General features: G+C 47.0%; 1 protein-coding gene across 2 annotated transcripts; it reads left to right on the plus strand.

Moving 5' to 3' along the window:
- Positions 1-1402: 1402 nt before the first annotated feature.
- On the plus strand, positions 1403-12904 carry MTFR1L (mitochondrial fission regulator 1 like). Of its 2 annotated transcripts, none has more exons than XM_012750465.2 (7): positions 1403-1536; positions 4330-4459; positions 4958-5062; positions 7381-7490; positions 7720-7931; positions 9579-9900; positions 11923-12904. In XM_012750465.2, the coding sequence occupies exons 2-7, from the start codon at positions 4436-4438 to the stop codon at positions 12026-12028; spliced, it is 879 nt and encodes a 292-aa protein (XP_012605919.1). In that variant the 5' UTR covers positions 1403-1536; positions 4330-4435; the 3' UTR covers positions 12029-12904. The 2 variants fall into 2 exon arrangements, with proteins under 2 accessions (XP_012605919.1, XP_012605920.1); XM_012750466.2 differs by having other exon boundaries at positions 9615-9900.
- The last annotated feature ends 668 nt before the right edge of the window (positions 12905-13572 follow it).

Below are 13572 nucleotides of genomic sequence, written 5' to 3' on the forward strand. Positions count from 1 at the left end.
TCTCTGAGTGAGAAATCTTTCTCCACCCTCGCTGTGAGCACCTACTAAACTTTCCACCCTAACACTGGGAGCCAAGCCCAGCCGAAGCCTGTGCTCAGGGTGGAGGAGGAAATGTGACCCAGGAACTGGGTGCCATGGAGACCAGGACAGTGAGGGTTGGAGCAGAGTGGGTTGGTGAGCCTGCAAGGAATGTGGCTGTCTCCCACGCTGACTCTGGGGCCTTGCCCATCAAGCTGCCCATCTAATGAACAAATTCACTGAATATACGTGTGTGTGTGTGTGTGTGTGTGAGACAGAGACCGAGAGAGATGCTAAATAGAAGAAAACTACAAAGTGCTGAAGGGCAGGAGTTGTTAGGGTGGAAAACCTGGTAGGTGCTCATGGCTCGGGTAGGGAAAGATTTCTCACACAGAGATTAAGATATATAAGTAAAATTAATGTTATCCTTTAGAATGACAGAGAGAATGAGAGACAGAGAGAGAGAGAAGGGGGGAAGACAGCAGAGAGACGAGAGACGACCTGGCATTCCAAAGAGAAGGGAGATGCCAGCAGCAGAGGCCAAGTGGCTTGCTGCTTTTATGGGGACATCAAGTTGTCCCTCTTTCTTGTTTCTTCTGTTCCTGGAGACTTGGTTATCTCTGAAATGTAGTCAGGCCTATCACAGGGGATGTGATTTTGACCCTGAGATAGGGTTTTTACCCCCTGCTATCTGTCTGGGAACTTCTCAGGAACTCCTTGAGGCTACAGAAACAGATTTTAAAGGCTGTGAGCTGGTGAATGTGAGGAGAAAGATGCATATTTCCTTTCTGGGCTCTTTTCAGGTGTTTGTGAAAACAGAGCCCCAGCAGGTTGCCTGGTAGTTTGGAACAGAAACAGCAATGAATAGGTAGAGCTCAAGATTGATTTTTAGTTGTTATGAGAAAATTATGGGATTAGATATTTTCTTGTTATTTCAGCAAGGCCGTCCTTACAGGAGTCAGAGGAACAATTATTGCTGGAGAGAGACTTTTTGAGGGCCTTGGCTGGGAAGCAAGACTGCAAAGGGGTCCCGGCCGAGAGGGGGCAAGGTCAGCGCCAGGGTGTGGATTCTGAAGTTTGCAGTAGGGGTGGGGCAGCAGACGTCGCATGTTTTAGGGGCTGAGCCGTCAACACAATCAGACCTCAGCTTCTAGAAGCCAGATGGGACTAAACGTGGAGAGCAACAAGTGGGAGACACGCCGAATCCGGCCGGGAGAATCTCCAGGCGGAGTCAACTCTCCCCAGGGGTGCGGGCCTCCGTGGGGCGCGGTCCCAGAGGGGGCGTGCGGGATCTGAGCGTGCCCTCGACAGGGCCACGCCCACTTAGCGGCCTGCTCGCCCCGCCCCCCGAGCCAAGACCGCCTCCCGAGGGCGCGCGAGGGCGCGGCTCGGTGCGCAGCTGCAAAGGATCGCTTCCGGGGGGGGGCGGGTCAGCGGAAGTGAGGGCGGCTGAGGTTGGGCGGCCCTACTGTGGTAGGAGGGGCCGTGAGGTGAGAGATTCCGGAGCTGGAGTCTGAGGTGAGAAAGGCTCTAGGGTCACCTGGGAGGAGGTAGTGCAGTCTTCTGGCCCGGCTTCACGCGAGGCCTCGGTGCTAGACGCTGTGCGGAGCCCGCGGCTCCTATTCACGCGGGAGCTGCTGTTGTCCGCCTCATTTGCCAGGGGAGAAACTGAGTCCCCGAGGAGTAACTGCTCGTCCAAGTCACCCAGCGAACAGTGACCGAGCCAGACCCAGAGGCTTCTCGTTTCGGCCTCGCTCCTCGACTGGCCGGGCTACCCTGCCGCTCTTTCTGAGATTCGGCCCCTGCTCGGAGGCTCCCGCGCACACGGATCCTGGGCCTGTGGGTCCCTTGGCCGCCGGGCCGGCGCCGAGGACTTGACCGACCTTGGCCCGGTCGGGTCGGCTGTTGCGGGGGAGGGGAGGCGCGTCCGGGGCCAGGTTCTCGCGGCGGCTTCCCCCGTGCGGCTGCTCGCGCCCTCGCGGGGAGACTGTCGGCGCACGTTTCACTGCTCCGCAAAGTTTCATTGAGCGCCGCGGCCTCCGTGGAGCGCCCGGGACCAGCGGTGCTGAGGCGAGGCCCGCTCTGGAGGAGCTCGCGGTCTCCTAAGGGAGACGCGAGCAAACAGATCATGACAACAGCCTCGTAGGGGGGCTGTGGGAGCGCAGGGGTGGTAAGACCCGCCAGTGCTGCCAGCGGACTGGGGAAAGAGCCTTCTCTTAACCAGTGACATGTGTGTGTGGTGGGTGTTCAAAGCTAAGTTGGTGTTCCGTTCCATTTCTTAATTCGACACATTTAAGTGCTGTGTCCTAGGCGGACACCGTGCTGTGCGCGGGGCTGTCCCAGCCCTTTGGACAAAGGGCAGATTGCAGAGTTATCTAAGGAGAGGGCTCTGAGAGAAAGGTGGAGTGGTGTGGGAACACAGGAAAGGACCTGACCCTGCCACAGGGAAGGGCGGTGATGCTTGAGCTGAGCTCTGTGGAATGATGAAGAATGAGCGCGGTGAAGTTGGTGCTGGCGTTTCAAGCAGAGGGAGCTGTGTGGACAAGAGCTCAGAGATGGTGTGTTTGGGGCTGAAGGAATGCCAGGGTAGCTGGAGGGCAGAAGGTTTGGCTGCAGTGAGTTTGGCCTAGTGAGAGCAGAGAAAGATGAGGTTGGGCCTGATTGTGGAGGGCCCTGCAGGCCATATTGGGGAATCTAGATTTTATCCCTTTGGCACTAGCAAGCCAGTTTAAACATATGAGCAGTGTGATTAGCAATGTGATTGGGAAAGATCCCTCTGGTGTTCTGTGAAGGTTAGGACCAACTGAGTCTTTGGAAGTAAGGTTGGAGAGGAGGTGGCTGTAAAGACCAAAGTGAGAAACCCAGTGTAGGGCTGTGATGTGGAACTTGTGGCCGGCACTGATGTTTAGCATAGAGGCTGGCACACAGAGGGACTTTGATAAAAGGCTTGAACTGAGGTGAGAGGATGGAGCCCATGCAAGAGGAGACTTTAGGTGCTTTCTACTGGCATGAGCACTGTGTGACCTTAGACAAGTCCCTTCCTCTCTCCAGCTTCCTTTCCCAATGTGCATCATAAAGTGCGTGACACCTAGCTCTCCCAGGGGAGGAAAAGAGACTCTCTAAGGGTGGTCTCCAGAAAGTTGCTTTGTCAGTCCAGTCTCTGCCCTGTTCAGAGCCTGTCTGGAGCTCCCAGTGACTTCTCACCTGGGCATTCCTAGCTCTCATGACTTGACCCCCAGTCTACTCTTATAGCCTTATCATACTCTGTTCCTCTTTACGTATCCCTCACCTGCCTGTGCTGGACCTGTGCTCTTGCTCCTGTTTTTCTTCCCTTCCTACTCCCTCTAAACTCACAACAGGGCCTTGGGGCCAGAGGGCTGAACTCATCTGGCCACCTGTCTAGTGTCCCTCTCTAGGCGTATAACTCTAGATGTAGTGATATTCAGCCTTTGCTGGCATTTTGTATTTCTTTCCTCTCTGTGGATTGTGAGTTCCTTGAGAGGATGACTGTCTTACTCCTCACATAGCCCCACCGTGCCTAGCACAAGGCCTAGCTGGCACAAGTGGGTATTGTTGATGTTTGATGAACAAGGGAATAGCTCACTGATTGCATCTGTTCACCATGCAAGGGCAATTGTGAAGAGTAGTCAGGAGTGATTGACCCATCTGTGTCATGTTTTAACAGTTCATTAAGCACTTCAAAACCCCTCATTTCACCCACTGACCCTTAAGGTAACCTAGAATGGCAGCTTTGCTTGTCCCCTTTTTATAGATGGAGAAACCAACATTCAGAAAGCCAGTCAATAGCTGAGCCAGGATAAAAATTTTTAGCTCTTTTTTCCTTGTAGCCCAGTAGACTGAGAATGGCATGAGCTGCTCTTTGTTCTTCTGTTCTGATCTCTCCTTCTTGCAGGAGCCCAGCAGTGCTAGGCTGGGTGGCATAGCTGTGCTTTTACATCTTAACTTCAAGAATGAATCCTGAGTTTGGAGGGTATCTACAGTTTGGCTCTCCCATGAGCTTTGTAGCTACCAAAGGGTTCTGTTTACATCTTTAGAAATTTTGCCTCAGGAAACCTTAAGACCCATGAAGCCTCCCTGGGCTGGCCAAGCTCACCCAGCAAGTCTGGAACAGAACTTTTAAGGGTCTGGACTGGGTGAAGCCAATGTTGGGTGAAGGCAGCCTCTTGGGCTGTTTTTCTCCCCTGTGAAACATCAGAGAACACTTGGTATTAGTCATGGCTCTGCAGGGCCTGGTTTTGTGGGGCTTGTGTGGTGACCATTTGAGTCCCCACTATGGGGATTGTTTCACAGGAAGGGAAAGCTGGTGTTCCGCTAGATGGCCTGATATGAAGGAGTCACACCTCTCGCCTCCCCAAGCTGCAACTGCCTTGTCCTTCAAGTGCAGGAGCTGGTTGAAATGTCAGGAATGGAAGCCAATGTGGTAAGGGGCATTCCCAGGGCAGGGGTATGGTGGGGAAGGTTGGTCCAGCTGAAGTGTACGGATGAGGTTCTGAAACTCTCCAGTTAGTTCTTCCCTTCCCCCAAGGCCTGGAATTGGAGCAGTCTGCCCTTCCACCCTCTCCCCACAGAAGGAACCAACTATGACCTAGGGGCACTTTAGGAGTCAGTGTGTTTTGGCCTTTTTGTACAGACGGGGGAGGAAAACCTGAATGATCCCTACACCTACCTAATTCCTCACCCTTTCACAAGGCCCTCCCAACATTGACTGCCTTTAATAGCAGCAGGTGTCCCCTTGGGTGGCTGGCCAACATGAAGGTTGGCAACTGGGGAACTTGCCCTCACTCACAGTTGAGACTTGACTTAGCCTCCCCCCCCCCCAGTGTCCTGCCCCTAGTTAGGGAAGTAAGTTACCCTGGAGGATAGTAGTTGAACTCATTGTCTCTCAGGTTATGGCTGTCTTTGCCTCTCTTTGCTCTAGACCATCCCAATCTGGCAAAACAAGCCACATGGGGCTGCTCGAAGTGTAGTGAGAAGAATCGGGACAAACCTACCCCTGAAACCGTGTCCCCGGGCATCTTTTGAGGTAAGTATGCTGGAAGAGCAAAGAGAGTAGAGGCTCAGAGTATAAGGGGATAGTGCTACTTCTGTGCCCTGGACCCCTTGGCACTGCCAAGGCAAGTTGTTTCCTGGTCACTTTTTCATTGTCAAGAAATATTTAAGTGCTTGTAATGGATGCTGGTCACTGTGCCTTCCTGATTACATATAAACCTGTGATAAGTCGTATTTCCAATTTGCTCACAAATTAATAATCTTGCATCTTTGTTGCCTCTAATTGACTGACTTCCTTAGACTGTAGCAGTCCAGTTTATCAGAGCAGGCCAAAGGCCCTTGCCGAACCAGATCTCCACACTAGTTTTGTCTGTGCTCTTGCAACAGACAGGTCTCCTTGCAACCTGGCAAGTCTCCACCTGGGACAGCAAGTGTTGTGACTCTTGAGATAAACTCTACTTTTCTTCACCAGCCCTAAGAGTTAGTCACCTAGCCACTATTTTTAGTGTTTCTCCAAGGCCATAATTCCTCATCCTTCTCTTTCTGGCCAACTGGCTACTCCTTTACTGGGCTACTTCAGTTTTACCTGTGTCTAGGAATCCTTTAGCACCCAATGCACAGCAGAGATTCCTGCCTGGCCCAAGTCTCTGTGACCCCCTTCCTTAATGGAAAACTAAGTAGCATTTATTAGTCCCAGCTGCTTCCCCCTAGGAACTAATGGCTAAGCACCAGCTCCAGGCTAGATGGTTAAGGTGTCCTCATTTAGGGAGTTGGGACACAAAGAAATACTTCTGCTGTGTGTCTACACAAAGGAGACAGTAATATGTGCATGAAAGGACGTGCACTCAGAAACAAAAATGAATGAGCTGAATTTGACTAACAGATGCTAAACTGCATAGTATGTGTAGGAACTGCATCTAGAGTTAAAAGATGTCAGGGTTGGTATTAGAGTCAGGAATGGGTTTGGAAGTGTGTGTTGGGGAACAGGGTTGGGGAGAGCTGTCCCATGACCCAGATTGCCAGTTATCTAGAATTACTTAAAGGGCCTGGGTAGGATGTGGTCCTAGCTGCCTAAGTAGCATCAGAAACAAAGGGAAAGATGGCTAGGGAATGTGACTGACTCCATGGAGATTGCCCCCACACTCAGCTGTACCCTCTCCAGTCCTTTGGCCAGATTGTCAGAGACAATCAAGGGCACAGGTTCCCACAGAGCCAGGAGTATGTGCGAGTAGTGAGTAGTAGTTGTAACACTAGCTGACATTTACTGAGCACATACTCTGTCAGGCACTGTGCTAAGTACTTTGTATGTGTTAACTCATTTAATTGCCAAGAGTAAAGAACATTCAGATCTAGTCCAGAAAAGCAAGTGGAGGCTTCTCCTAAGTGGCCCATCTTAGCAGTAGCACCTGGGCCAGTGGAAGTCCTCCTCTATGTGACCTAGGAGTATCACTTAACTACTGTGAGTCCCAGGTTCCCTACTAAATGCAAGAGCTATCGACCCCTGATCCATCTACCAATTTGTAGCAGAAACAGATGAATTTAACTCATGTGTAGGTGTGCATTTATTAACTATTATTTTATTAACCCTAGATTTCTGCTGTAAATTAGGTTATATTAAATGTTATTTAAGGGACTCTTAATTGACTTATTTTTAAAATTAAACCATATAAAAATATTAAATTATGGAAAGTAGAAGAGGAAAATAATTACCTATAATCACAGTCATTACAAAATAACTGTTAATGTCCTAATATAGTTCCTTTCTTTGGATGCATGTTTTTCACTTTGTTGTAATCACAGTCAATGTATGATTGAATCCTCCTAATGTTTCAATTAACACAATGTCATTTATTCAGCATTTCTATTCCTTGGTTGTTCATTTGGGTTGAGGGCTATTTTAAGAAATCCTATTATAGTTCCTTTAGTATAATTAATCATTTCTTTTATCTAAATCTATTCAAATTATCAGGTTTGCTTAAAACAACATTCCTGTAACAATGTAGATCCTAATTAGCTATAAAGGTGTTATAAACAGCTAGTCAGGAGAAATTTCCTGTTGCTGTAACAGATTGTTGATGACTTTGAACCTATATTCTCCCCAGTGGCCATCTCCATTAAAAGGTAACTGAGGCCAGTCCCACTGAAGACCCTGAACTATTTGTAATCTCAGACTCTTGTGCATCTGGCCTCTTATTCAGTCTGTTCTGACCAGGAACCACCTTCTGCTCCCCTCTAGGAAGCTTTCCTGACACCCAGTGCTGGATTACGTTGCCCTCCTGTGTATTATACAGTTTCTGATTGGCTCATCATGGTGTCAGTAAATGTTTGTTGATGAATTTTGCTTCCCTGTAGACTCTGCCCAACATCTCTGACCTGTGTTTAAGAGATGTGCCCCCAGTCCCTACCTTGGCTGATATTGCCTGGATTGCTGCGGATGAAGAGGAGACATATGCCCGGGTCAGGTAGCTGAGGCAGTAGTCAGTCTGCTGGGGAATGTGGGGAGCTTCTTTCCAGAATAGGTGGCAGGCAGCAAAGAGGGTTGCTTGTGAGAGGCTTAGGGCAATAGGAATGAGAGGTGTGGGCTCAGGGGGACGCATAACCTGAGTGTCTTACTATAGGAGTGGGGGGAAGGAATTTTAGAGGGGTGCTGTAGTCAGTTGTCTCTAACATAATTGTCTTTCCCTGGTCCAGAAGTGATACACGCCCCTTGAGGCATACCTGGAAGCCCAGCCCCCTGATTATCATGCAGCGCAATGCCTCAGTGCCCAACCTACGCGGGTCAGAGGAGAGGCTTCTGGCCCTGAAGAAGCCAGCCCTGCCAGCCCTAAGCCGCACCACTGAGTTGCAGGATGAACTGAGTCACCTGCGCAGCCAGATTGCCAAGATAGTAGCAGCTGATGCAGGTAGGAGCCCCTGAGCCAGGGCTAGAGTTTAGCAGGGTGTCCCTTCACCCCTGGCTTTATGAGAAAAATAAGGATAAGGAAAATGGTGGTCCACTGGTTTAGATGGACTTAGGCCCAGGCCTCTGAGGTTGTCCTGACATTTGACTAGCCTGTCGTACCTCTTGGATGGTTTCTACCAGCCATTTTGGGCTGAATGGTTTGGTTAGGAACAAAATCTTCACTTAAACTATGGCATCAGGTAGATTCCCTCCCTTAGCCACAAAAACCAACACCCTCTTCCAAGTGTCTCTAAGATCACATCTTCCATAAGCCTAAAGCAGCTTTCTTTTTCAATATGAAGAATAAGTATTCACCACCACCACTACTAAGAGAGATATTCCTTATAAACACCTATCTTCCCTTTCCTTGTCCTTTCTACCAGAGATCACCTCTCTGTCCCCTCCAGCTTTCTGTCTGCAGTTCAGGTGGAACCACTGGAAATTGATGGGAGCCTGCCTTAACCAGAGGCATGGACAGCCAACAGGTGGATCTCTCCCAAGATGCTCAGGGTTTATCCTCACATTCCCTCCATCCTCATTTTTTCCACTCCTCATTGACTTAAAGTCATACAATAGCTTCCAAACTTACCAGTTGGTAGAGCACATGAAAACCATGGTTTTCTTTGAAATCTTCCTGTATTTAATTCTCTCACATGGAAGTTTTATGGAAGAATTGCACTCAAATTTTCTATTTATACTTCTTGGCTACTTTTTTTTTGTCATTGAAGAGATCAGCAGAAGTAGTTTATGAAAAATCAGAATGCTTTTTAAACTTTAGAAATTGAGGAAATTCTCCCCTCTGAAATTTAGGAAACTGAATTTCAGGAACTGGGGACTTAGTTACCATTCTAGTTTTGCTTAGAACACTTGTTCTAGGTTGGGCGTGGTGGCTCACGCCTGTAATCCTAGCACTCTGGGAGGCCGAGGCGGGTGAATCATTTGAACTCAGGAGTTCTAGACCAGCCTGAGCAAGAGCGAGACCCCGTCTCTACTAAAAAGAGAAAGAAATTAGCTGGACAACTAAAAATATATATAAAATTAGCCAGGCATGGTTGGCACATGCCTGTAGTCCCAGCTACTTGGGAGGCTGAGGCAGAAGGATTGCTTGAGCCCACGAGTTTGAGGTTGCTGTGAGCTAGGCTGATGCCACAGCACTCTAGCCTGGGCAACAGAGTGAGGCTGTGTCTCAGGAAAAAAAAAGAACACTTGTTCTAGTTCATAGATAGCAAGATTCAAGGGAGCATAGTCAAAAGCACTAGCCCAGTTAGAGAAAAGGACAAATCAGGCCTTAACTCTGTCACTATTGCTTCAGCCTAAGACAGGGCTGTCACTCCATTGCCTACTGTGGAATGGGAGCTTTTAGGAGCCAAGGCCTTTATGGACTGTTTTTTTTCTGCCCTCCTGGAACACTGGAAAAGCCCAGTGTTTCTGTATCTTTCTGAGCCCCTGAGTGAGAAGTGTAGTGGCTACAGATGCTATCCTGGCTGTTGCAAATTGTCATGGTATCAGCCCAGAAAATAAATATTTAGTAGATAGTGCTGTGGGGAGAAGATATTGCTACTGTATTCTAGTCCCAATGTCCATCCATACCTATTGTTTTCTCTTTCAGCTTCGGCTTCATTAACGCCAGATTTCTTATCTCCAGGAAGTTCAAATGTCTCTTCTCCCTTACCTTGTTTTGGATCCTCATTCCACTCTACAACTTCCTTTGTCATTAGTGACATCACCGAGGAGACAGAGGTAGAGGTACCTGAGCTTCCATCAGTCCCCCTGCTTTGTTCTGCCAGCCCTGAATGTTGCAAACCAGAACACAAAACTACCTGCAGCTCGTCTGAAGAGGATGACTGCATCTCTCTGTCCAAAGCCAGCAGCTTTGCAGACATGATGGGTATCCTGAAGGACTTTCACCGGATGAAACAGAGCCAAGATCTGTAAGTATTTGATGCGGTCTGGTGATCTATTTATTCTTTAAGTTGCCTGTGGCCAGTGATCTAATACAACATACTTCTGTAGTAGGTCCTCAGTAGTAGCCATGTAACCTCATTCTCAAAGCTTGCTGACTACCTGCTGCTAGTGCCTGGGGCCCCGCTTTGAGGAAAGAGCAACATTTTACATTGGTTGAGTTAGGTCACCCCAACCAAATATTAGATTAGTAAGGATTTTACAAGAAGACTCATCCAGTCCAACTTTTGCCCTCAGGTGGCTTTACCGCTTCAGTTCTCATACTGCTGGTGACAGTGTCCCCATGTTCCATCTTTCAGAGTAGGGTGTTGCATGACATGTGTTTTAGTATCTCAAATTGGTAAGACTATTCGTAGAAGGAGAATTTCATAAAGTTGGGAGTTTCTGTCTGCTTTAAAATACAGTGGTCCATTTATACAAACCAACCCTGCAAATTCAAGGATTTGAGAGCAAGGCTTTTGAGACTCATGGGTAGTTCCTAAACCTAGCTGCTTATCACAATTGCTCAGATTTGTTAAAAATACACCTTAAACTTATTAAAACAGAATTCCCAAGGAGTGAAGCTTTAGATTTTTCTGATGGCATATGAGGGAATTTGGGTAATACTTACTTTGAAAAACTCATTTAGCAGAGAAGCCTGAGAGTCACCCCCTTGCACAGTGTTTCTCCAAGTGTGACTAGAGGAGCTTGTTCAAATGTAGGTTTGGGCATTTAAGTTTGAGATCTAGACCTTGATGGCCAGTGTGTTTGTTAATACAGATATAAAGCCCTTCTAGGGACTGGGAGGTGAAAATTTTCTCCTGAGTTGAAGTGTTCCTATTGAAGGGAACATTACGTACCCTGTGCAAGGATCCGTTTTTGTTTCCTGGGCCCCATTTCCCACTGAAAACTAGATCAGGCTAAGTGGCTACCTCCCTTAGGAAGTCACTCTTACCTTCTTTCTCTGGCTGTAACCAGGTTGTCCTACTGACCTGTAGCTCTTTGGTCTCCCACATTCCCAAACTCAGTTGCTGCTGCTTTTCTCTAGTCTTCCCTGAATTTTCTTCCAAGTCACGATGTTTTACAGATTGACACTCAAACTTCTTCTTACTAGCCTCTTGGACCAAATTATATCCAAGACCCTTGTTGCCAATCCCTTCTTCTCACTTATGTCCTGGAACTGGAAGGAGCTGGGTTGATGGACTAAGAATGGGAAAGTAGCCCAGTCAGCAAGAATCAGAAATGTAACAGACTGAAAGCAACTCCTCGTGTTTTTGCTTTCAAGGTTTAATAGACAATCTTGGCCTTATATCTTGCTTAATGACCAGTAAAACACCTTCATGGGGATGTATGTATGTAAGTTCACTAGAATTTCAAGCATCTATTTTACAGGTGTCCATGACCCTCTTACATATGGTGTATCAGGTAATTTGAGACTACCCCCATAGAGTTTTCTTCCCATGAGTTCCTTATTGTTCTGAATATTTTGCTATAATTCTGGATCTCTTATTTAAAAAATCTTTCAGCTCCCCTGAGCGGGAGAGAGGGTAGTAGGAAATCCTTAGCATACATTTTCCCCAGAACTATTAAGGGTCAGAATGGAGAGTCATCAGTCACCTCTCCTGCTGACTGGGGAAATGTTACTAAGATAGGGGCAAAAGCTTAGCTATCAGAGACCAACTCTTAACAGATTGATGGTCATTTACTTTGCCCATGCCTTATAGCCATTTCCAAAAACAGTAAGGCATTTTAGTTAAGAGAGGAGACGTGGAACCAGCTAGTTTGGTTTCAAACTCTGGATTCACCATTTACTTGCTGAGTGACTAGTGATTTTGGGCAAATTGTATACCCTCTGTGTTTTGGTTTCCTCATCTGTAAAAGGGAATTGTAATAGCACCTACCTCCTAAGACTGTTGTAGGATTCAGTGAGATAATGTATGCAAAGACTCATAAAACTGCCCAGGACAGAGTAAGTACTCAATAAAGATAAGCTATTATTATTGTGTCTCCAGGAACCGGAGTTTATTGAAAGAGGAAGACCCTGCTGTGCTTATCTCTGAGGTCCTAAGGAGGAAGTTTGCTCTGAAGGAAGAAGATACCAGTAGAAAAGGAAACTGACAACACTCGGCCCTGCAAACTCAGTCTCATGCTCCTGGAATTCCTTTAATAGCTGCCTTCCTCACCGCAGATGTTTCTGCCTCTCAATGAGAAATCTTCTGCAACAGTCTTACTGACAAGCTAGAGCTTGGACTGAAAGAGAAGAGCTGGATTATATGTTTCCCATACTTCAAAGCCTAGCAGAAGCTAAGGCCTGTGATTTATTACAGGTAATTGTGTAGAATGGAGTGTCTCAATTTTAAAGGGTAAGACAGAAGTTTCTGGTTTTTCCTCATCCCTGTGTGAAAATAGGTCCTAAATGAATGACTTCACTGCAATAGACCCCATAACTGGTCTCATCGGACACTTGTGCCCAGCTGTCACTCACTCAGTGGCTTCCTTACAGCAGAGCAGGATAAAGCTGTTCACAGGACAGGGAAAATCTTATGCTGCTCCATCATAAACCTACACCAATGCCCTGCAATCACCCTCTCCCCTTCCCTGTCTAGATGTAGAGGTTGGGCCGCTGAACCAGCCAACACTTGGGCTGCGCTGGGAGGCCTGGGCTGTTTTGTTCTTAAACATATTTTATAATACTGAACAACCAAATTTACCCTCCAAGGCCTTGGGGTCTCATCGGTTCCACTGATTAAAAACTTTCTCTTCCATGGACTTCAGTTTAAACCTGATAGGAGAGAGAAACAGGGAGGGGAAAGAACATACCATCTTTCTTCCAGGCCCCTGACTGCTTCTCTGGGCTGGGCCAAGGTTTGTACCTACCACACCATGCATGACTCAGATGCCCTCAGGTCCCTTTCTCTATAGTATATGTATACTGTGTGTGTTTGGGTTGAAGTACTACCTGACATTAAAGAAAGGATTTGGAGAGATAATGCATATGCTGTGTCCATCTCTTGAGTTGTGATTACCCAGTATCCCTTGGGGATACAGGATTCCTCTTAATTTTAGAAACTTTTTTAAACAGGCTCTGGTTTCCCTTCTTTCCTTGTAAGGTTCTGACCTTGTAAGAGGAAACTGCCCTAAGGGGTTTCTTCCTTTCCCCTTTGTGTAGAGATTTTACCCTAAACTCTTAAAAAAAAAAAAAAAGTTCCATCCTATAACCTGCAAATTTGCCACCTAGAGGTTTTTTAAGCCTCTTAGATACCACACCTGCAACGTAAGAAACTGCCAAGGATAATGCCTTCGATAGAACATAGGTAAAAGCAGACTCATGTTCAGATCAGACCCAGGGCAATGACAACATATACTATTAAAATGTTATTTTTTCAAAAATAAAATCGGTAATGTTTTAATTATCACTAGAGCCAGCTTTGGAAACATTTACCTAGAATCATAGTTTTAAAAAGGGGATTCCCTTCCACCTTGTGGGAAAAGAGTAACTTAGGGAGAGAGATTTAAACAGAGTACATAAATTTAAAATGCTATACAGTTACCACAAAAATAAAATAACCACTACCATTCTGCTTCTCTCTACTTACTCCCACACACCTGGGTTGTGGGGAGATTTGCCTTATTCAAAAAGAGGTCAGGGATAATCCTCCCAA

This window comes from Microcebus murinus, chromosome 2 (assembly GCF_040939455.1).
Source record: "Microcebus murinus isolate Inina chromosome 2, M.murinus_Inina_mat1.0, whole genome shotgun sequence".
NCBI lineage: Eukaryota > Metazoa > Chordata > Mammalia > Primates > Cheirogaleidae > Microcebus > Microcebus murinus.

Excerpts from the sequence above, each read along its gene's own strand:
- MTFR1L (XM_012750465.2), top strand. The coding sequence starts at position 4,436 with ATGTCAGGAATGGAAGCCAATGTG. Across the intron at positions 4,460-4,957 it reads CAGGAATGGAAGCCAATGTG|ACCATCCCAATCTGGCAAAA; the intron begins GTAAGGGGCATT and ends TCTTTGCTCTAG. Across the intron at positions 9,901-11,922 it reads ATGAAACAGAGCCAAGATCT|GAACCGGAGTTTATTGAAAG; the intron begins GTAAGTATTTGA and ends TTGTGTCTCCAG.